General features: G+C 41.1%; 1 protein-coding gene across 1 annotated transcript; it reads right to left on the reverse strand.

Annotated features, from left to right (window-relative positions):
• Positions 1–3,834: 3,834 nt before the first annotated feature.
• Positions 3,835–24,762, reverse strand: LOC120555959. Its single transcript, XM_039795187.1, has 4 exons — positions 24,507–24,762; positions 24,097–24,298; positions 23,246–23,412; positions 3,835–4,235 (listed from the first exon to the last, which is right to left on the reverse strand). The coding sequence occupies exons 1-4, from the start codon at positions 24,709–24,711 to the stop codon at positions 3,835–3,837; spliced, it is 975 nt and encodes a 324-aa protein (XP_039651121.1). The 5' UTR covers positions 24,712–24,762.
• Positions 24,763–25,105: the final 343 nt, after the last annotated feature.

The following is a 25,105-nucleotide window of genomic DNA, read 5'->3' on the forward strand; positions in this document are numbered from 1 at the left end:
GCCTACTCCTAAAGCTAAAAACCCCATTCGCACAGGTGGAAGCCTGGTGCTCGGAAGCTCCAACAGCGGCTACGAGTTCATGTCGCTGACCAAGCCGTTGAACCGGTTCTCGCTGTCGCATCTCCTCCAGCGGCAGGGCTCCGAGCCGGCCACGGGGAGCCCCACTCGGTGCTGTGTGTGTGTGTGTGTTGTAGTAAAGAGAGAGATTGGGAGAAGGAAGTTTGTGTGAGGTGGACCTGGTCACCACAGACCCAAATCTTCTCAGCTGTTGCTACTGTCATATTCTATGTGCACTGTCTCTTCATGTGGCACATTATGTTTGGCACATTGTATGGGTAACTTCTTACATCATAACAAGGTAATACAATGTGTATCATCAACTGATGACAGTAATGTAAATGGTAAATGCCCTAATACCTGTTGATACTACAACAATGCAAAGTATATGCTCTTAACCTTGCAGTTTTGCACATATCATGTAAGACTCAATTTCTCCATTTCTACGCACAAAACTCTCCAGAAAGTGCCATTTAACGGTTTATTTTAAATAAAAATTTCCCTAGGGCGAGCACCCCCACACACACATAACAAATCCATATTTAACCCCTGTACGTAAGCATACAATTTTGATTCCATGGTGCGGTGCTGTGCCTCAAACTCACTAAGCCTTGCCTCCAGAGCAGCGAATAAACTACATTTATTACATGTATCTTTATCACTAAAGGAGGCAGAGGAATAGCTAAACATTTGACACAAAGATCAAGAGAGAGCAGGAGAGGGAGATGAATTAGCCAGTGCTAATGGCTAAGCTAAAGTAGCTAACAGCGTTTTTACAATTGTGAGATCAGCGAGGAAGTTGCTGTAAGAGAAGAGAACTATAAGTGCTTGAGTATAACTGGTGTAGTTTAAATGCAAACCAGGCAAATAGCCGCTAAATTAAACAATAAAGCAGAGTTGAGTAAGTTTTTGCTCGAGCAGCAAACTAGCTTCCGTAACACGGGAACACCGGAAGGGAGACAATGCGCTTACCGTAAAAGTCAGCACGTCAGCTCCCAAAGGTTCCTCGACTGTGCTTTCCTGTTTGGCAAACATTTGACAAACATTTAGCTGTTCCTCCAAACTCAGTCATCAATTACACAGGGATTCCTCACTTCAAGTGTCCACAGGGAGATACAGACCCTCCCCCACATTTTCTCATTACAGTATATACTTTAACTATCCTCTATATTTAAAACAGCTTTTAGTTCTATTCAGATCATCATATTCAATTTTTTTTTTTGCTGTATGCACCACGTTGACTGCTGCTGTAAAGGAACGCGGCTGGGTAGGGAGGTGGTCGGTGTGATGGGTGGCGGTTAAAACACAAGATTATCAAGCCAAGAGTTCATTTCCTGGGGAAAACGAAAGACTTTCACCCAGGAAATCCTTGGGAGGGTTTTAATCTAAACCACGATCTTTTACCTAAACTTAACTAGTCATTTTGGTTCTTAAACTGAACTTTCGTGGCCGCATAACGCTCACTTTTACACAGGTATCGGACTTCACAAGCTCCACAATCTGCCTGGACAGGTGGCGGCTGCCGGCCGGGTTTGCTGCCTTCTCTGTCGGCCTCTCCCCCTTCACAGACCCGCTGAGCTGGAGCTCTGTCAGGATCTCACACACGTGCTGCGCTATGTAGGACTTTAGAAAGAACAAACTTTGGAAGTTTTTCAAGGATGTTGAAAATGAACCAAGGTCGTAAATGCAGCGTTCCAGACTGTACAACGCAATAGCCTACTGGCCCAGAGAAAAGTGTTTAGAACGAGTATATCGGACAATGGAGCGGGAGTTGTGGATCTAACGCAGCGCTGCAAAGGCACTGGCAGAGGACATTGCAGGGGTTCACTCTCCGCTCATCGCGCTGGCAGAGTTTTTTTTATGTCCCAAAGGTAACTAGGGTAGTTTACAACTACCCTAGTTATAATTAAAGTGTCGAAACATTTTGTCTCGGCTACAGCCGCTGCAGCCGGGTCGCGCCCTGGCATGTAACAGACAGTGAGTGTGTGTGTGTGTGTGTGTGTGTGTGTGTGTGTGTAATATGAGACTCCAATGTATGCGTATGTGGGTCGCTCAACCAATCAGCGCGCAGCTCATCTAAATATTCATGAGCATACCATATTTGGAAGAAAAGCTCTTGTTCAAACTTGCACCATTTTCAGCCCAATCAATGTTACATACCCTATTAGGAGACCTTAAGGAACAGTGTGAAATACCCTATATAATCATTCGATCACCCCTTTAAGACTGACAGACTGAGAAGTTTGGACAAAGCCTGACCCCACACAGTGATCCAAGTCACCCAGCAGCCCTTTGGGCAGAGGCCTCTTTGATGTCTAATACTGGACTGCAGCAGGCAGGAAGCACCCTGATACCAATCTGATCCTTCCTGCACGGCAATTTAATCCCCCTTCCACTGTTTCCTGAAGCACAAGCTACCCAAAAGCGATATGATAGGTGCTTGATTTTCAGCCCTAAATTGAATTAGGGTTTGAGCCAGAGACATGTTTCCTTACTGCCTTAAAGCTTCTGGTTTGAGTGAAAAGCCATCCTCTTCTTTTTATTTCAACAAGCTGTCTTTCATTTCTTCACAGCAAATTATTTTCTTTTGAGTCAATAATGGTTCTACTTGGTTACGTAACATTCTCTATAGCCATTGTTTCTATATGACTCTATAGTGGGTCTAGAGGTTTTACATGGAGTGAGACTGCATTGGTGTGGTGGATAGCTGGTTTAAGCATTTACATTTGAAATGGACCCTCGTCCAAAAGTGCCCCCAAATCCATCCAAAACTCAAATCTGTGGAACTGTGTCGAGTTTCAAAGTCAGAAGGGGGTACATTTTGTGATTAAGTGGTGCTTTTGGGTTCTAAAAACGAGGGAGTTTACCTTTAACAAATTTTTATTCCCTAAACCTAAAGCTGCATTAAAGCTTTAGTGTGTAATTTGTTTATATGAATGAACGCCCGTTACATTCAAGCTGTTGCCAAATGAGTTGATACAAAGCTAATTAAGACTATCAGCTCCACACAACTCCTCTCTGTATTTCTCAGTATGGCTATGTTCAATAGATTGTGGTGTCCGGCGACTTTCCCGCGCAGAAACTCAAGTGAAGATAATTACCGCTTCTGAAGAGTCCATCATGTTTTTTTAATCCTTTGTGTCTCCTTGGCTACTAGCAACTGCGTGGAGGGGAGTTGGGGGGCGGTGTGCAGTCATGGAAGGCTTGTATCATGTGTCATTATTTAGAATTCCTCATGGGGGAGACCGAAACTACGCACTATGGCCTTAATATCTGGGGTAATATCTTTGTATTAACAATCAGTCAAATTACTATTTGTAAAGTGAAAGGGGTCACTCATAGATAATGAACCCACCAAAAAGTATCACCTGACGACTCTGCAGTTCCCTTCAGCTCTATGAAGCATTTTATCACCTTTAGCTCATCAACACAGCTTGTTTTGGTTTTACTGCCCGCAACTGTTTTGGTAGATATTTCCCCTGATATAGACCAAAAGCAGAGCTGAAATAGAGTGAATAGTGAACTCAAACGGCAGTCCTAATGAATTATCATGTTGTTTTGCAACTGCCAGTGTAGGGATGTACAGTATAATACACTAATTATCTTAAGTAAAATTTTGAGATAGGTCTACTTGTACATTACATTTTATACAACATCCTGTCTCCTCTTTTGAAAGACAACACATCCCATCAAACAGTACACATAACCTGTATTTATGTTACCTGTGTTACGAGGGAGACAGAACAGACCCAAATGCACAGCTCAACAAAAACAAGTTTATTTAAATAATAATAATAATAATAATAATTGGGGAAGGAGGTGTGGGGAGGCAGACAGCAAGGACAGGAGTGAGGACACGGAGACGGGGATAGGATGGTGAGGTACTCGGGTAGGATGGCGAGGGATTAGAAGATTAAGGATAAAATGGCGAGGGACTCGAAGATTGGGGATAGGATGGAGAGGGACTCGAGGGCTGAGTAGGATGGCGAGGGATCTCGGGGAGCGCGGGGGAGCCGAGGCCGAGGGAAACGAAGAGGAGGCACTGGAGTCCGGGGAGCAGAGGAGCAGGAGAGGGGAAGACTGGAAGCAGGAATGGAGGCAGGATGGAGCAGTGAACCGTGAGGAAGGGACCAAATGGTGAGGCCAGCTGGAGACACGGAATGGTTTTGAGATGATGACTGCAGGGGAAAAAAAACACAAAGAGAGGTAAGATGTAAGGTACAGACAGAGACATGTAAGTACTAAGTTTTCTAAGAGAGCTTGTAGCAAGTTTCACCCGAGTGGCTGAGACAACAATTAAGCCAAGATGCTGAGTGGATCTGGAGTTCAAATACTGAGCTTGATTGTAGATGGCTGACAGGTGTGTATGGCGGGAGAGGTGATGGTGGAATGCTGAACAGGTGTGTGTAATCAGCTGGCAGTAGCAGGTAGGAGGGAAGGGGGAGAAACACAGGAGACACAGAGAGAGGCAGGGCCAACAGAGAAACTGACAGTGGAAACAAAATAGGAACTAGGAATCTGGAAAACAAAACAAAAACTCACAGCCAGCCGACCCCAACCATCACAACCTGTGTCTTTATACTAACCCATTTTTATGTCAAGAGCAGCAGGGATCTTCAACAGGGGTTCCAGGATTCTATGCAGGGGGGCCTCCAAACTATTGTTAATTTTTGAAAGTTTTTTCAAAATTATTAAACATATTATTAGCAAATATAAATCCCCACTGCTTACTGGCCTATTGGGTAAGGTGGTCACTAATGCCATCCACAGATACAGTTAATCCTAAAGTAACCAAGGTTAAAAATCTATATTAAAAGAGCTAAGTTTATATTAAAACGTAAATTCATGAAGTACGTTATTAATGTTAAAGATTAAAAACTGATATTTGTCTAAAAAGCAATTCAACTGAGATAAAGAGAAAATAAATAGGAAGTTTATTTTGAAGGAGATTGGTTGGAGACATGCTGTCAGCCAATCAGGAAGAAGCTCGGACCGTTGACCTGCACGGAGGAAGTTCACTTCCCCTTGAGCTGCTGGAAGAACAGAGAGCAAACCCCGCGTTGAGAACGATACCTACCTTGTGAAGATATTGCAATAAAAGTTGTTAAAACTGATTATAAACACTTTGAAATAATCCAGTGTGGAGCCCTGGACCTGTGAGTCTGCAGCCGGAGAGAACTGACGTCTCCCTCACGAAGAAAACGCATCGGTCAGGTTTTTTTGTTGGACCCTTTGAACCTTTGATCTACCTGGATATTGGAGCCTGAATAGAGACGTTGATGGTGAGCCACAGTCCAGAGGTGAACTAGAGATACAGCGCCTGCAGAATTCGACACTTCCTTACATACACACACTCATCACCAACTGCGTGGTAGGACAAATTCTCTCCACTTCCACAGTGGACTGAACTGAACTGAAACAGAATTGAAGTGACTGAAAACGGAGGAAATTCTGAACTTTAAATTACAGCTGTGAGTTTTGTTTACATTTTTTATTTTTCTACTTACCCGGGTAAGATTTGTGTCATTTGAAGAGTGTGCAATTTTTATGTTTTGTGGCTTATCCTTCCCATCCATGCAATAAAAAGGGAAGCGTTTTTGTTTCTCAAAGAAAGTACAACTGTGTTTGAGTCATTCCTGGTGTATTGTTTGGTTAATTCTGGGCTCCGTAGTCGAACATAGAACTTCTGATCCCACTGGCCATAAATAATTATTATATAGAGTAATCCATTTCTGTTCCCCACCTCTAAAGGGTTACACTAAGGATTCACTGTGCCACATGTATGTTTTAACACTTAAACCTGATTTATAAAATCATGCCAACAATTATTAGCCTTTTTTAATAGATTTTAAAAAAAAAATCTTTTTTAGATTTCTTTATTTTATTTTATTTTTTTTTTACTTTGATTTTTATTTGGATTTTTTCCATTCAAGTACACTAATACACAAAAAAAAAAAAAAAAAAAATAAAAAAAAAAAAAAACATTAACATTCCATTCACAGCTTATAGGTTCTTCCATTCGGTCACAATGCAACAATTCTGTCCTGTTCAGTTGTCATTCCTAGTGATATCGTCCTCACCCCTTCTGTAATAATTCCACTTCTGCCATTTCCCTTCAAACTGATCCTCCCGCATTCTCAAGGTATGAGTGAACCTCTCCATGTCATAAATCTCCTCCACTATGCTTAGCCACTGTTCTCTAGTTGGGGGGTCTACCTTATACCAGGCCCTTGTAATTGCCTTCCTGCTCGCCACCAATAATACTTTCACCAGGTATTCATCTCCTCCTTGTACCTCTTCTTGTGAAATGTTCCCCAGATATAATACCAAACATGTCTTTTGTATCTCATATCCCAGTATCTCCCTCAGCACACTCCACACTCCCTCCCAATATCCCTCCATCTTTTGACATTTCCAAAACATATGAGTCTGGTCTGCATCCGCTTGACCGCACAACCTCCAACATGATTTCTGATCTGGTGCATATCTCCCCTTTACCTTTGGTGTTATGAAAAATCTTATAATGTTCTTCCACCTAAATTCTCGCCATACCCTAGAGCTAGTGGCTGAGTGCTGAACCTTGCACACATTATACCAATTATCTTCTGTTATTTCTTCTCCAAGCTCTTTTTCCCATTTTTCTTTGATATAGGCAGTTGAATTATTCCCACTGGCACCTAGAGCTTGGTATAGAGCTGAAATGGCTCTACATTTTCTCCTTTCATATGCATTTATCATTATTTTAATAATCATATTCTGTTCTGGATCTGTCTAACTTTATTTCCTTTAAATAATAATCTCACTGGGTCGTTCCAAGTAGGCTACCACATCATCCGCGAATAGCCCTATCTTATGTTCTCTACCATTCACCTCCACCCCTTTGATGTCCTGGTTCTGCCTAATCGCCTGTGCCAATGGCTCTATAAATATCGGAAAAAGAGTTGGAGAGAGACTACACCCCTGTCTAGTAGACCTTCCTAAACGAAAAGGGTCTGTGAGACTACCATTCACCTTGATCCTAGCAGTCGGTTCCTGATATAGCGCCTTGATACATTGGACAGATTTCTCATTGAAGCCAAATCTCTCTAACACCTTATATAAGTCCAATTGACACTGTCAAAGGCTTTCTCTGGGTCTACACTAACTAAAATTGCACTTTTCTTTGTTCGTTGAATCTCTTCTACAATGTGTATCATCCTCCTAATATTTTCTTGTGTCTGTCTGCCTTTTATAAAGCCGGTCTGGTCTTCATCTATAATGTCAGTCATGAATGTCTCGAATCTTTTGGAGATTACTGAGGTATACATCTTGTAGTCTACATTTAGTACTGATATTGGTCTATAGCTGCTACAATGCTCTTTATCCTTGCCCTCTTTAGGTATGGTTGTAATAATGGCCTCCCTCCATGAAGGAGGGATGTTCCCTTCTTTAATTGTGTGTCTAAATGAGGCCAACAGTACTGGGGTCAACTCTTGTCTAAAGGTTTTATAGAATTCTGAGGGGAATCCATCACTGCCAGGGGATTTATTGTTCTTCATCCTAGAGATCGCCCTTTCCATTTCCTCCTCTGTGATGTCTGCAGTCAATAATGTATTCTGCTTTTCCCCTACTGATGGCAGCTCCAACCTATCCAGGAAGTTTCTCATATCATGTTCATCTGCCATTGCTGGTTGTGTGTATAAGTTTTGATAATAATCCCTGAATACTCTCTCTATTTCGTCTGGTTCAGTTAGCAAGTCATTAGTTTGGGGGTCTCTAATTTGTATATGGTGTTCAATGCTTGTTGTTTTCTTATACGTCTAGCCAATGATCTGCTTGCTTTGGGGCCTCCCTCAAATCTAGCCTTCTTTTCCACTTCTGACAGTAATATATTATCAATCTTTGTTTCTTTCATTTGTCTAAGTACCTCTGGGTCACTTGTGGCATTATGTTTTCTTTCCAAATCTTTTAAATGGCTAATTTGTGTCTGGTAATTCACTAGTCTGGATTTCTTGCGAAGTGTTGTCTGTGCCATCAAATTTCCCCTGGTAACAGCCTTAAGTGCATCCCAAAGAATGGTTGGGTCTACCTCCCCATTATCGTTTTCCTCTATATATCTATTTATATCCCTTTTCGTCCTTTCCACCAGGTCTTTGTCATTCAATACCCCCACATTCATCCTTCACACTGTAGTCCTCCTTCTCTTGTTTAAGTTTATTGTCAGGTAGATTTTGTTGTGGTCTGATAAATCTGCTATCCCTATCCGACAGTCCTCTACTCTATGCATATCTCCCTTTGTCATGAAGAAATAGTCTAACCTTGAATACATTTGGTGTGGATCTAAATAGTGTGTGTAGTCTCTCTCCCAGGGATGTTGGTCTCTCCAAACATCTATTATTCCCAAATCAACCAGTTGCGCATTCATATATTTATTAAGCCATGTCCTATTCTTCTTTGTACTAGTCGTATCTAGATTATAGTTCATCACCATATTAAAGTCCCCTCCACATATTAAGATCCCCTCTAATTCTGCATTAATGATGTCAAATAATGATTCAAAGAAGGCTTTCTTGCTATCAGGAGGTGCATATACATTGATCAGTGTCACTCTCTGCCCTTCTAATTTACCCTTTACCATTATATACTTTCCCTCCTTATCACTCAGTTCTTTTTCAGGTTCAAATTTAGTTGAATTGGTTATTAGTATGGCTGCCCCTCTCCTATTATTGTGTTTGTGGTAAGTGCTATAAAATGTGTTGTTATACCCAAATCTCTTTAGTTTCTCATGTTCCTCTTTAGACAAATGTGTCTCTTGCAGAAAAAGCACCTGAATTTTTTCTTTTCTGAATTTGGCCATACATTTCCCCTTTTTAATTCAATGCTAATAACATGGACACAAAAAAAACATCAGCAACAGCTGTTCTAACAACACAATGGTAAACAAAAAAGTGATCTCCCATGGTAAACTGGGGTTCTTTATCTCTCCCCATTTCCCCTTTTGGTGGGGAGGGGGGAAATCCTCTCGTAAGAGGGCCCCCCTTAGCGATGGAAAACTCTCCAAGCTGAAGTCCTCCGTTCACGCTAAAAATGTTCAACATATTCAAACCATCACTCCCGGCCTTAATTAACCTTATGTTTCTTTTAAAGCCAAAAAACGGTAGATATAGGGATATATCTTTACCCACACTGTCCAAGCCATCCCACATAATGAAAAATACAATATAATAGAATACCCAATTCAGTAAAACAAGTAAGCTAACCCTCCGAAAGAGAAAGGAAAAAAAATGCGTAAGTAGCTAGTGTTTCCCCTAATCCTTCGTCCAAATAAATATGCCTACAGTCTACTTACGTAACTTTCAGAAAACAGCCAGGAACCAAATAGTCTTTGAGAATAATAGTAGGAATCCAAACAGAAAATACCAAGGTTCGTGCCTGTTCCGTGGTATGGGCTATAAACATAATTTCTTCTCACCTCCTCTTACTTCTTCCTGGTGAACCACTTCAGTTCCTCTCTCGCTCTCCCAGCGACGTCGTTCTTGTCCCCAACTCTGCGCCACTTGAAAGCGGACTCAAGCTGCTGCTCCAGCATCGGTTGTTCCTCTGTCAGTCCATCTACCTTCATTCCCTTCTCCTTCATCGCCTGTGCCGCTTCTTGTGGACTGCCGTAGGTCTTGACGCCTCCTTGCCAGTGTACTCTCAATGCCGTTAGCGGTGACTGGAACCTAATCCCTTCTCCCTTTAGAACTCTCTTCAATCCCGCATAGCTACGGCGCTTTGCAGCCACCTCCGCTGGGTAGTTGTGGTCAAACGTCACTCTCTTTCCCCCAATCTCGATTTTCGTCTGCCAGGCTTTTTTGAGGATGTCCTCCTTGATTTGGTACTGCAGGAATTTGACAATGATCGCTCTGGGGTTCTTGTCTGGAGCTGGTCTTGGTGCCAGCGCTCTGTGGGCACGTTGTATTTGTAGACTGGCCTCTTCCCCGAGTTTAAGCTCCTCGCGAATCAAGCGCTCTATAAACTCGGGTACCGAATCCTTCTCTGTGCCCTCTGGTACTCCCCAAACTCGAATATTGTTTCTTCTCGATCTCCCTTCTAAGTCAGTTACTTTCTCCTGTAGCCTCCTTTGCTGTTTGAGGGAAGAGGCCAGAATCTCCTTCAAATCTGCATTCCACCCCTCGATCTCCGCCACGCGTTCTTGCACGTCTGCTATATCTCTGCCCTGGGCTTCCATTCCCCTGTCGATGGCCTCAAGCCTATTGCCGATCTCCTCCTTAAAAGTGGCTAGTTCTTGTCTCAACATACTTCCCAGATTTTGAATACTCTCTCGAATGTCTTTCATTTCTTTTTGTTTTTCCTCGCTATAAGTCCCAATCTGCTTAGACACGTTGTCAAAGCCAGCCTTCATGCTAGCTAACATGTTGTCGTTAGCTGCATCTGACTTGTCGTCTCCCTTTCTATCTCCCATTTTCTCTCTGTCTTTTTGTTTCTTCTCCGTTTTTTTTTTGGTCTGTTCCCTTTTACTACTCATCCCCTCTCTCGTTGTGCGTTTGAATTTCGGCTTTTCGATGTTCTATCACTTCATCCACCAGGAGCTCCTGATTTAACGTCTATCCACACATTTGCTTAAACCGGAAGACCCAGATTTCTTTATTTTAAAGGGAAAACACACATTAATGAGCACAGAGTCCAACATGTAAATGTGCCAGATTTAGCCATGCAGGCAAATTTTCATCTGCAGTCCCTAGCAGGTTGATGGCTTGAAACAATAGATAAGCTGTACAACAGTACAACACAAAACAACAACACATAGGCATAGACAAGTAAAATGACACAACCACTATTCCAGATCATGACAGCAGGCAGGTTGATGGCATGAGGAAAACACAACACAAGTAGCATATACAGTAGACGGGTAAAAGTGCATAGACGCACATTAAAACACATCAACAACACAGAAGCACGGAGCACATAAGCACACACAGAGACATTACTACAGCGACAAAGACAAACACTCCCTCATTTTTGGCCAGATGTCCGTCAGCTTCCTCTTTCTTTGTGGATTTATGAGGACTATGGTTAACTGCTCTCTGCAGGGTAAATCCAGACAGCTAGCTAGACTATCTGTCCAATCTGAGTTTTCCATTACACAACTAAAACAACTTTTGAACGTACACGTTCCACCATAACAAGGTTCTTCCTGAGGCTATTTTGCAGAAGCACCGTTACTCTGTCCGGTGCGTAGCACCGCCCAAGACGATTGTGATTGGTTTAAAGAAATACCAATAAACCAGAGCACATTTTTCTCCTATCCAGGAATGCTGTTTGGACTAGCCAGACCCTGCATGCTAGTAGCAATGATGACATTTTGAATGTTTATGCTAATAGGCACCATAAGTATGCAGGAGACAGGAGAATACGGTACGAAAAGCAATTCATGGATGGACTGATGAACAAAAAAAAACTTTTCTATCAAATGAGACCAGTTTCCAGTAGCAATGGCTATTACGGTCCATTCAGTTGAGTTCAGGTTATAGTCATATTGTCATTACACAATATGACTGTGACCAGCTGTGCAATGCAGTGTAATACTGCTCATGCTTTTTTTTTCAAAACTTTATTTATTGAGTTTTTGGTCGTTATTAATAAACAATGCACAATGAACAAACAATAACAGTCATAAAATCCCCTCCCTCCCTTCCTTAACCAACAATCCTCTCGGAGGAAAATAAATAAGTGAGCAAATAAGATAAAAAAGGATAAAAAAATATATGGTAATAATAAAAAAAAAGTAAATAAAAAAAACGCACATCATTAAGTACATTAAATGGAAACAAACAAGGGGATAATAATAACTATACTGCTCATGCTTACTAAGGAGGTGTTCATATTTAAAGCTCTGCTGCTGGATTTATAAAAATCTTCACTTCCTGTATCTCAGAGCTCAAAGATCACCTATACAGTCTGTTAAGAACAACAAATGTGAAAGCTCTCATGAACTGATAATCCATTCATTCATTCACAAAGGGTTTTATTAAATGTGGAATCTGGGAAAAAATGTATAGCATTTTTACTTTAAAGGTGACCTATTATGCTTTTTTGTATTTTCTGTCATATCTATAATGTTACAATGTCAGATTTTCATGTAAAACGTGGCCAAATCTTCAAATAATGAGGTAAATGTATTTCAGAGAAATCCCTGTGAGCTAAAACGTTCAGATTTTCCACTGTTCTGAACGGTTATAATGTTTTTTTTTCTTTTTGTGTCACGTCACAAGGAGCCGAGCTTCTATGATTGGTCATCTGCTCCAGCAGAATGAATCTACTGCAGTGTTTACATTGTCACACGTAGCTACATGCTAAGTCAGGGAAAGCTGTAATCTTGGCTGCCAATGGTGTTCATTTCTCCCTAATTCTCAGGTCACATTACTGCTATAACATGTCTGGTTGTGTAGTATTTGGTTCGGAAGCCTTTTATCTGTGGTTTTTGACAGTAGAAATTGCTGCTATATCCCATTACAATCTATTGCTAATTACAAGTAGCTGCTTGCTGCCAATGTTGGTAATTTCTTCCCAATTTTGGGTCACATTCCAGATGAAACATGTCCGGTTGTGTCATATTTGGTTTGGTTTTTCACAGAACAAAGTCATGCTATATACTCCACTGCAGTCAGCCCCCACGGACTGTACACAGCAGAGCACAGACGAGGAAACTCTGTAGATACGGGATTGCTGACCAATCAGAGCAGACTGGGCTTTGTCGGGAGGGGGGCTTAAAGAGAAAGGCGCTCCTACAGAGCGTCTCATACAGAGGGTGAATACGGGTGCAGCAGCCATGGGCAGTATGAGAAAAAGAAAGTGTTTTTTTAACATTAAAGTATGTAAACATGTTCTAGTACAAACACAAAATACAAGTATGAACCTGAAAAGGCTATATAATAGGTCACCTTTAAACAGCTTTTCTTCCAACCTTTAAAGCTCTGAGTGGTTTGGATTGAAACATCAGCCATCTAACACACATTTGTTACATAGTTAAGCCTGTTAATGCTCTCACTATTCCTCTCCCACATTATCTTTTCCTCCCTCCCCCTTTCCCTTCCCTCCCATCACTGTTTTGTCTACTTAGGCAATAAAAGCCTGCCTCCCCTTCAACACATGAAACCACCACCATCCTGCCATGGGAAGAAGTCCATTTTTGTGGGCGGAGGCTGTGGAGGAATCTCACTCTGTGGACTTATTAGAAAGACATTGGCCCAATCCCAATGTCCGGACTCACAGACTCACGGACTTTGGTGCGCGTTCTCGCGAAATTCGTCAGGGCTTAGGGTTGTCCCAATGTGGAATTTCAAAGGGCGTGAGGGTTTGAGTACACACTTACCGAGCCCTTTCCGTAAGTCTGCATCGATGCAGACTTCACCAAAGGGAATTACCCACAGTTCAAAGCGTTGTGACGTTTACCGCGGAGACGATAGGGAATCGGAAATTACGAAGGTAAACAACAGCACGCGCCGCACACGGAACGGACCAACCTGTTGTCCTGCTCGTAAAACAAGAGTTTGGATTCAGGCAGCTCGTCTCCTCGGGCCTCGGCGTGTGAAAAGCAACAAACTTAAAAGGACAATTCCCAAACCGGCAAGTGTTAGCAACATCTTTGTTATTAAACGTCGCCAAGGTAACATGTGATCTCGTGAAGCGCCGTCCCAATCCCATTTATACCTATCCGAGCCCATGTGGCCTCACACACTCGCTCACTTAGTACCTGAGATCACTTAAGTCTGTGAGTCCTTAGTCCTTAGTCCTCAGGGCTCACTTTGGGATTGGGCCATTGACACTCTCAGACACACATGCTAACGGCATTCTCTGCAGGCTGGCACTTGATGACAGACAGATCAGAGCAATAAAGCTTCCTCTGAACAAAACCGGATGGGCTTGCAACATACTTCCTCCCATGCCCTCCAACTGCAGAACACAGTGTAAATAACTAAGGGATTGTTCGTTATTTATTTTAGGGGCCACTGGAGGAGTTTTGGGATCTTTAATCAAAATTGACCTGACCCTCCCTTCACCAGAAATAAATTTTGGATGACCCTCCAAAATGATATGGAAAAGAGACATGATCCTCTCCAACAACTTATTGATGCCTTCTGTACTGGTTAGCATTTTGCAAAGATGTACAGATTTCCATTGTTTTTGTACAGCCATGACATACGTGACTTAACCTCTACATTCTCATCTTACGCATCACACTCCTCTGTTATGCTGGTCATTTCAGTAGATTTACTCACTAACGTTGTGGAAACACAATAAGCATGGAAACACACACTTCCTGCATTACTGCATTACTTCAAATACTAAGTTACTCATCTAGTAAACCAGTATTTACATGAAATAAAACAATAAAACATTGAGACCAACAAAGCACACTGGGTAATAAGAAATTGGTTGCTGGTTGCTATGGACTCGTCACTAGGCATTGTATATTTTACTATAAGTAAAGCTGCCGAAGACAAGCGTCAATTTGGGAGCTTGCATGCTACCACTTCCTTCTCAAATGCCTTGAAAAGGTTGTTGTTTGTACAATTTCACAAATAATCACCGGACCGAAAGGATATTTGAGTCGGGTATGGCTTCAGCCTGGAGGCAAAATTACGAATCCCACTATGGCCACGCCAAGACCCAGCGAAGCAGCTTGATTGGTTGGGGTTAGGCATTTGACCTTGAGTGGTTAAGGTTAGGTTTGGGTTAAAACGCAGCACCCCTGCGAGGGGCACGGGCACAAGGGGACCACTGGTGTGAATAAAACACTTTAAAGAACTCCTTAAAAAACCAGGTTCGGTTAAATAAAAAAGACGGGGCTGTTTAAAAAGAACGGCCAGATATTAAAAGGAGGTTAAAAGAACCACTGGACAGGAGGGACAGCGGGAATTTAAAACTTTAAATAAAAGGTCACCTCCACAACTACTCCGGTGTCTCTCCCAGAGAAATATAAAAGTAGAAAAATAAAAAACACCAACATGCCTACATACATATATAAAGTCGTGTAATAAATAAATAAATAAAAATATAAAAAGCCTGGTGTCCCAATATAAAATAAATTCTATTCCAATATTAAAACCATGTTATTTAAATTAAAAAATTAAATACCGTCTGCGTTACTTGCTCTTTAGGTTAAAAATATCTATACACATATCATTCAGAGTTAATAATAAGTGCTATGTTTAAAAGGTGCTTTATGAAGTAAAAAGTGCCACACAATAAATAACCATAAATAATTTAAAATACATCATAGAATAAAACCACACTGTTAGTAAAAAATGCATAAAACCAATGGCATGTGTATAATTATGCTAAAATCTTGAGGCAAGTAATTCAATTCGTAATAATAATAAAATTAAAATAATAATAATAAATATAAACTATTAGTAACAGACAAAAAATATTAAATCAAATTCTTAAAATGTGGATAAGACAGAATAAAATTTATAAAAAGGACAAACAAGGCATCTTCAAAATATTTATTAAAATTAATAAACTTAAAGTATTGGGTAGGACCTCCTCTGCAGGAATAGATTAACCCCCGAAAGGAAAGAATCGTAAAAATGGAGAGAAACATGCCATAAAAGAAGTAAATGTATAAAAAAAATGATTTGCAATAAATAGTTATTATTAATCATAAAACAATAAAAGGTCATTTAAAATAGAAAAGGATGGAAGAAACAAGGAAAAGAAAAGAAAGGTCAGGTATAATGCGCTACAGAGGAGGTCCAGATAAAACCTAGGGAGAGAGGAGACCAGAGCAGTGGGAGGAACTATTTCTAAAAATACCCTATAAAACTCAGGTTAAAAAGAGAAGTGGATCCATTTTAATATTTTTTTAAAAGATGGATCCACTTCCTCGCTGCTGCCCGACGCTGAGCCGTGGTCCAGGCTCTGTTACTCTCCAGGCCCATGCTCTGAACATTTTGAGAACCATGGAGTTTAAAATGTGCATATAAAACAGTTGTGCCATCGCCCTTATTTAAAACATACTGGTGTTGTTTGATTCTTAAGTATAGTGCGTTTCTTGTCTCCCCCACATACAATTTGTGGCAGGCCCTGCACCTAATTGCATAAACCACATTAATGGTTGTGTGCTGCAGGGCCTGCCCCGGGTTAAAACCAACTCTGCTGTAAGTATGCGCTGCAAACCGTTGGTGTTCTCTCAATGAGCTTCATGAGGTAGTCACCTAAATGGTTTTCACTTCACAGGTGTGCCTTGTCAGGGTTAATTAGTGGAATTGTTTCCCTTATTAATGGGGTTGGGACCATCAGTTGTGTTGTGCAGAAGTCAGGTTGATACACAGCCGACAGCCCTATTGGACAACTGTTAGAATTCATATTATGGCAAGAACCAATCAGCTAAGTAAAGAGAAATGAGTGGCCATCATTACTTTAACAAATGAAGGTCAGTCAGTCTGGAAAATTGCAAAAACTTTGAATGTGTCCCCAAGTGCAGTTGCAAAAACCATCAAGCACTACAACGAAACTGCCTCACATGAGGACCGCCCCAGGAAAGGAAGACCAAGAATCACCTCTGCTGCTGAGGATAAGTTCATCCGAGTCACCAGCCTCAGAAATCTCAAGTTAACAGCAGCTCAGATTAGAGACCAGATGAATGCCACACAGTTCTAGCAGCAGACACATCAAGTCAAGTAGCTGCTAGGAAACCACTGCTAAGGAGAGGCAACAAGCAAAAGAGATTTGTTGGGGCCAAGAAACACAAGGAATGGACATTAGATCAGTGGAAATCTGTGTTTTGGTCTGATGAGTCCAAATTTGAGATCTTTGGTTCCAACCGCCATGTCTTTGCGCGACGCAGAAAAGGTGAACGGATGGATTCTACATGCCTGGTTCCCACCGTGAAGCATGGAGGAGGATGTGTGATGGTGTGGGGGTGCTTTGCTGGTGACGCTGTTGGGGATTTATTCAAAATTGAAGGCATACTGAACCAGCATGGCTACCACAGCATCCTGCAGCAACGTGCCATCCCATCCGGTTTGCGTTTAGTTGGACCATCATTTATTTTTCAACAGGAAAATGACCCCAAACACACCTCCAGGCTGTGTAAGGGCTATTTGACCAAGAAGGAGAGTGATGGAGTGCTGCGCTAGATCACCTGGCCTCCACAGTCACCGGACCTGAGATGGTTTGGGGTGAGCTGGACCGCAGAGTGAAGGCAAAAGGGCCAACAAGTGATAAGCATCGCTGGGAACTCCTTCAAGACAGTTGGAAAACCATTTCAGGTGACTACCTCTTGAAGCTCATCAAGAGAATGCCAAGAGTGTGCAAAGCAGTAATCAGAGCAAAGGGTGGCTACTTTAAAGAAACTAGAATATAAGACATGTTTTCGGTTATTTCACACTTTTTTGTTAAGTACATAATTCCACGTGTTCATTCATAGTTTTGATGCCTTCAGTGAGAATCTACAATGTAAATAGTCATGAAAATGAAGGAAACGCATTGAATGAGAAGGTGTGTCCAAACTTTTGGCCTGTACTGTACTTGTCTTAATGCCAGTTACACATATAGTAGATTTATCCATTAGAGCAAATTAATTTCCTCAGCAATGGAAAACGGCTATTATAACTCCAGTCTTTAAGTCTGGAGCATCTGACCTGGTCTCAAATTATAGACCGATTTCAATTTTAAATGTAAAAATATCTAGGGCGGGGGTGTTCGGGTCCAAAAAGATAATCTCTCTGTTTGGCGGTGAGACATTTTCTATGGTAGAGTGATTGGATAATGTCCCTAAGTTGTGCTTGTGTTTGTAATTGAATTCCTGATTGAATGGATTGATAATGGTTGGTGTTGGACAGTTGTCTGTTGGCTTCAGTTAGGTATTGATTAATGTCCATCATAACAATTTTGGATTCCTTGTCAGCTGGTTTAAAAATGATGTTTGGATTCTGACGGAGTTGTGACAGGGCCCTGCGCTCAACTGGCGAAGGTCAATATGAGTGGAGGGTCCGTCTGTTTTTTGAGTTTTTTTAACTGTATGGTCAAGTTGGTGATGGAGTGGTCCCCAATAAGATGGTTGAGTGAATGGATGAGACGGGTGTGACTGGGCCTGGGAGTGAAAGTTACTGATGAGTTTGATGCATCTGTGGTATTTATGGAGATAATATAATTTACATTCCTGGTGCTAATTTTCTGTGCAACACACATACCATAGGTAGGCTAGATCATTTTTATACATCCAACACTGTATTATACCAGATTAGGAAGTAACGATCCAAAAGGATGGGAAAATTGATACCACTGTAGGTAGATACACTACTAATTTGGTACACGGAATGCAAGATTGTCAAAAGCACAAGCGCTGCAGGTTGCTCACCACCCCTGATGCTGCAGTTGCAATGTTCACAAATTTTGTTTTGTACTTGCCTCACAACTTGTACAGACAGCCAAGCTTGTGGACCCAATCCAGGGCATCAGATGTCATTGATGATGCTGTACAAGCAGCATGGGTGACCAGATTTACCCAGTGTGCGCCACAGTGTACATACAAAGCCAGTGGCTGCATCTCCCTTATCCTGGCCTGTGCTCCCTTTTTGTTGCCTGACATGTTCTCTGCTCCATCATATGTTTGTCCACACAGACCAGACAGTGGAAGATTAAAGCGCAACAACACATCTGTGGAAACTTTTGATAGGTTTTCCCCAGTTGTGCTTGAGACTTGGTAAAACCTCAAGAAGACCTTGTGGGGGACCAAATTGTGGTCTACATACTTGACACATATGGCTTCCTGTTCAGTTCCTTCAAAGTCCTGTTTCCATCAATAATAATGGAATATTGGCGGAGAGGCAGCATGTGAATTGAGCTAATATTTTCCATAATTGTGCTGTTTGCAAATAGATTTAAAATTTCATTCTGGATTTTGGGGGATTTTTGTTGACAGCCATTTCTCTAAGCCAGGGTCATCTTCAGATCTTAATTTCAGTAACTGGTTTAAGTTACCCTCTTCAGCTCCCTGGCGTGCAAAGAGCTGGACAGAGCCCAGAATTTTCATAAGACACCGTCTGGATTCGTGTTGCTGTGCAGCTTTGGCCAAAAGATAAGTGGACATCTACTGTTTGTTTTTTGGTAGTGGGTAGTGACGGCAACTTTGTGTGCATTGCTTTGTACATGTTCTGCAAATTTTCCAGTTTCGGAAACCAGTTTCGACAAATGTTGGATCTGCATTCTTGGTCATATTGGATTTTTCATGCCCAAAAGCTTGAGCACAGAAAAAAACATAGAATTCCATTGACTCCTGAACTGTAGTGGAGCCAAGGAGATTCACGATACCACTTTTCTTGGAACCGCAGCGTTTTGTTGGTGAGCTGCTGCACTTCAGTGAGCTTTGAGTTATCATGGTTGGGTTCAGCTTCCTGCTTGCCGGCCTGCATGTCGCCGCTTCCGCCGGTCCCCTTAAGTCTCTCCTATGAAATATGAAAATGTGCTAACCCGTTTCTGACATGAGACATAATTGAATTTACCTGACCCTTTACACAGAGCACATACCTGCAACTCTGAGCTGCTTCTCCCTGTCTCACCCTACCTGTCTTGAAACCTCTCCACCTCATCTGGTTATAAAACTGTGCGTAGGATCCTTACTAAAAGTGTACGTACACCCAAAAGCCCATTATGGCGCACGCCCCAAAAAAGTCAGATTTATAAAACCTTGTGTACGCACACCTGAAAGCAATGTTCCCTTTATAAATCAGAGATTACCTACAAGCGTGCGTACGTGGATCAGCCTCTTATCCCGCCCTGTACACGCCCATTTTTAACCATAAATAGTCAATGCAAAGCACCTCGTGAATGCTGATAAGTTATTACTATGTTAATGACCCTTGCTGTTGTTCTTTCGTTACACCGGATCATGCCGAATCATGATGACTGGCGGAGAAAAAAAAGAAAAACATCTCAGACGCTCAGGAATTGCTGCCAATTGAATTATAACAGTCCGAAGTTACATGTAATGTTACCTGGCAACAGTGTATGTTAAAGGGTTACTTCACCGATTTAGCAGTAAGCTTTGTATCAGCAGAAAAATGGTAGTATTTCCGAATGACCGTGCTTGCCTCCCTCATGTCCCCCTGAGACAAGAGATATCTGTATTGTGGGTCTGGAAAAAATCTTCTGATGACGGAAAACGACGATTTTTGCGTCATCGGAAGATTTTTTGCCCCAGAGGCAATGGACTACAGCCAGTAGTAGGAGCTACTTCCGCATGTTTTCAACCCGCCCATAGGGGGTTGGACTGTCGTCTTTACCCGAAGCTTGCCGAAGCAAAATGAGTGTCAGCCATCTTGAAGCTTCGCTAACAGGCTCCGTCTTTTCAGCAGAAAACTTTTACAACAATTATGTGCATTGAAACTACCACACGTGTACCACCGGGATGCGTTGGTACGGATCAGAGAATATGCAGGACACTTTATTACAGACAGAATACTAGATACACTACGCGAGCTTCGCCTGCTACGGAGACCAGCACCTCAGCCTGCGGTCTCGCTCTATGCCGCTAGCCGGTAAGGGGACATCCTCAGCGGTGAAATGCGGAACGAGGGCTGGACTATGAGCTAGCTAGGTGGAAAACTAACGCTACCTGTTCCATCAATCCTGCTTGCAATTGTCCGCTCATTAGACAACAAACTGGACTACATCCAACTTCAATGAAACTCCCAACGCGAGTTCAGAGACTGCTGTGTTTTTGTTGTTGTGGAAACATGGCTGAACAACAGTGTACCGGACTATCCAGCTACCAGGCCTGCTGCTCTGTCGCCGGGTAAGACTAGTGGAGGTGGGCTGTGTTAATACGGACTGGTGCAGAAATGGGCTGCTTGTGTCCAACTAACTGCTAACTGCTGGTGGAGTTTGTGACTGTTAGATGCCGACCATTCTACATTCCACACAAATTCACGGCTGTGTTTATACTCGGTGTTTACAGCCCACCAAACGATAATGCGATACATTTTCTGTAAAGGACCTTTCTGTTAATGAGGCAGTAAATTCTATTGCACACTTTTGCCTTGAAAAAGATGCGCAAGGAAAAATTAGATTGAAGCGGGACCATGCATATTCTTTGACAAAGAATTGGAATGTGCTTGTGACTTCTTTAAAAAATTTATCATTCCAGAGCTGCTAGCCAAGTATTTTTCTGCACCAAAACCAGCAGCATTTGCTGATCATAGTAAACAACAGTGGTGTTACTGCCTTGACCCAGAAGCAGGGAACATGTTGGTCTGTGCATCAGGTTTTTGTTCAGTTAAAAAGTTTCACCAAACCTGCCTTAGCATGAAAAGGGTCCCAAAACAGTCCCAGCTGCCGAAAAGTAATCAATGCCCAAAAAAGAAAAAAACCTTAGTGAGGAGACTGTGAAATGTGTAAATAGTAGTAGCTGATACTATACTGTCTTATTTATGAATAAACTGTTGTTAAACCAAAATTGTTCTCTTCCCCATTTTTAGCATTAAGTATCTGTAGCAATTAGGGCTACACAATATATTGCAATTATCGAAATATTGCAAATGTATATATCGCAATATGCATATCGCAAAGGCTTGTAACTGGGGTCATGAACAAAAGATATAGAGAAAATCACTCACTGCTCATGGCTGAATAACCTATATATCTTTTAATAAGAATCATTATATATTTAATTCATACAGTGAAAACTATAAGCAGTGTTTTATTTTTAACGTTTGATTATTCAGTTTTTGTTGTTAAATAACCCTAATGTAGGATAACCTGAAACCCTAAACTTCATGGTTTACACTAATGTTTAAATAACACTTCTTATGCTACTGTAAAACACTGCAGCAAAAAGAATGTGAAACACATATGAATGTTATATAATGTTAAATATATTTGTTAATATATAATGATAATTTAAGTTTATTTTATACACTTTAAGCATTATCGTATCGCATATCGAATATCGCATTATTTAATGAGTTATCGCATATCGCACTTTTCTTCAATATCATGCAGCCCTAGTAGCAATCAAGGATATGAAACATGGGTAGGTCATTCATATCAAACACACCAGAACAAATATCTGCTTGGGTGGAACTCAGTTAGAATGGGTGGATGTGCAGCTTGATCTGTAAACAGAATGTTATCGCATCAGAATAGCGAGTGATCAAAATGATCAAAAGTAATGTCACAACAACGACGCAAGAAGGGAGAGTGAAAAAGGTTTATTTCCTGGTTGAGCACATCTGTAGCCAGTCACATCAGTTCAATTTACTGTACATCCCCATCACTGGAAGGGCACCATCATTTTCTCTGTCTTTGTCCGTGAAACTTATGGGGACAGTGCTTTGCAAGACTGTGTACTTTTGACGGAGAACCCCTATTACTCTTTCAATATGTATCCTAAGAGAGGCTAGACATCTGGTGTTCTCCAAGTCAACGGGATCTAACTGCTTCTTTCCACAAGTAAATGCTGGAATCTTTAATTCAGGTTGGCATCTCTGAATGGACTCTTTAACCAGGAAACCTCTGTCCGCTAAAACTACGTCCCCTGGGAGCAAATGAGATAAAAAGTTACTTTGTTCCGTGATGAACTTATCACTTGTGCGACCTCCCCATCCAGTGGAAATGAAACAAATGGAACCTTGAGGGCAAATTGCAATTAAATATTTCATTGTGTGGTGTGATTTGTATGATGAGTAACACTGAGCACTGGCTAGCAATCTACTGGGTTTCTCTAGAAATATTTCAAAACAATCTATAATGCAAACTGTCTTTTCAAAGCTACTGTTTCGAAATGCATATCGAAGAGATTTTCTTAAGTATTCTCTGTCAGGCCACAACACTAGACTTGGCACCAGTCTACAATGCATCACACTAATACAGTGTTTGAAGAGCTTTGAAACAATGGTTGAGTCAATGCCAAAATAAAAAGCCAAAAATTCAAAGGACAAGTTAATTCTAAGCTTCATTAAAGTTAATATGTACTGCTGAAAACCTGTTAAACAAGATTTAAGTTTGGGAAAAGGAGCCACAATATGAAAAATTGTCATGAGAATTGAAAATGTTGATAAACCAGTGAGAGTATTAACCCTTTTATCATTGTTATGCAAGCTCATCTCATTCAGTGTAGTCCTATTCATTTTTTCCTTCAACAAGATATTTTCAGTCCTCAGAGCTTGGCATTCTTGCTCAAGAGATTGGACGCATTTACCACAGGTTTCAGTGCTGCATGGTGGAGTTGCTGGATCATCCTCATGAAGAAAAGGCTGGACATCATTTCCAGGTTCTTCATGGGTAGATTCCTTCAAAGGCTCTGTGGTGGGAGTTTGGTCTGCAGTAGGATCCTTGTTGCTGTCTTGGGGACAATCGGTTGATGCTCTGGTGAAAACACAAAAGTAGTAGATTAAGAGTATATGTATACACAACTGATGACAGTTTGTCATTTTTTTGTCAATCACTCTCTGTTTTATGCAGTATATACTAGCTTTCATTAGTAAGTAAATTTTATTTGTATAGCACAGCTTGCAATAACTGGGGTCATGAACAAAAGAAATAGAAAATTACTACTCTTGGCTGAACAACTTTTGTAGCTTTAATAAGAATTAGTATTTGATTCATACAGTGAAAACTAAGCATTTTTTTACTTTTACATGTGATTATTCAGTTTCTGTTGTTTAAAAACCTAATGTAGGATAACCTAAAACACTGCTATTCACTTTCAGAAGTTGTAGGGATGTTTTCTTGTCACAAAAAGAATGTGAAACATGTATGTAGGTTATATCATTTTAAATATATTTGAAACATAATTTAAGTTTATTACACACTTTAAGCATTATCATATCGCATATCGAATATCGCATTATTTAATCAGTTATCGCATATCGCTTTTTCTTCAATATCGTGCAGCCCTAATATATATTATATATAGATAGATAGATATTGACAATGACAGTGACAATCACATGCATAGTCAGTGGCTGCCAAATGCAAGTCGGTGTATGGTGATTTCAAACCAGTCACAGATGTTATGGTTTTTAGCTCATTGGGTGTTATTAAACCTACAATGATTGTGCGAAAACATTTTGGTTTATAATTTTAAAAAGTCCATGGAAGTGGAGTTGAACAGGTATCTTCTGTAGCTTTGCTTTCTGTCGTCTGTTGAAAACCTCCAGTCTCATTTTTCTTTTCCTCTTCTCTGGAGATGGAACGTAGTTGAAAATAGATGGAACAAAGTCCGGACTCAAGGGATTATTACTCTTTCTCCCTACAAAATAAATAGAAACATTTCAGTATCGAACTGGGTTTTGTTTACTACGTTAGCACTTGCTAGCTTACAAAACATGCCATTGTTAGCCCCACGAATTGCATGCTATAATTCAACTAGCTAGTATTAAACTGATCAGAAACCACAATTATAGCCTATTAAATAATGAAGATACTTATGTTAGTAAGCTTTGTATTCGGTAACTTACCTGATATGAAGTGATCGCTGCACAAGCGGAATCCCACGGCTGGGGGGTCCCATCTTTCAGTCTTGTTTTGCTGGCTCCTGGCTCTTTTTATGGCGCTGATCCACTTAGCTCGCCTCTCCGCATCTTTAGGAATGCGGTAAAATGACGTACCTTTCTTTTTCCGTCGTTTATTTGTGCAACCTGGTGCACAACAGTTATCGACCATGTTTAGCCGCCTTTACCACAACAGTCTGCCAATCTGCCGAAAACTGCCAAAATGGCGGTGCCCACGGTTTTCGGTCCCGTAACAACGTCATCCCCCGGAACTCTATAGGGCGTGTTAGTTGCATTCATGAGTTCCTCAAAGTGCTCCTTCCGCATCCCAATTACTTCCTCAGTTGAGGTCAAAAGCATCCGATCCTTACTGTACACAGCTTGGATGGTTTCCCAGATCATGCAAATACTGGCAAAAGCTTTCAACGTGTTGTTTAAACGCTCTGAGCGATAAAACAAAACACATTCTTTGTAGCATTACATCACATTACGACTTAAAGCTTAATTAATTAATTTTGTCCTGAAGAGATCCAACATATGGGAATATGTAGAACATGTAAAAGGAT

The sequence above is a fragment of the Perca fluviatilis genome, chromosome 3, assembly GCF_010015445.1.
Source record: "Perca fluviatilis chromosome 3, GENO_Pfluv_1.0, whole genome shotgun sequence".
NCBI classification, from domain to species: domain Eukaryota; kingdom Metazoa; phylum Chordata; class Actinopteri; order Perciformes; family Percidae; genus Perca; species Perca fluviatilis.

Coding starts and splice junctions, on each gene's coding strand:
- LOC120555959 (XM_039795187.1), bottom strand. CDS start 24,711: ATGGTCGATAACTGTTGTGCACCAGGTTGCACAAATAAACGACGGAAA. Junction 23,413..24,096: donor AATGTTTTCGCACAATCATT/GTAGGTTTAATA, acceptor TGTTTTCACCAG/AGCATCAACCGATTGTCCCC. Junction 4,236..23,245: donor ATGCAGCACTGAAACCTGTG/GTAAATGCGTCC, acceptor TTTCCCCTGCAG/TCATCATCTCAAAACCATTC.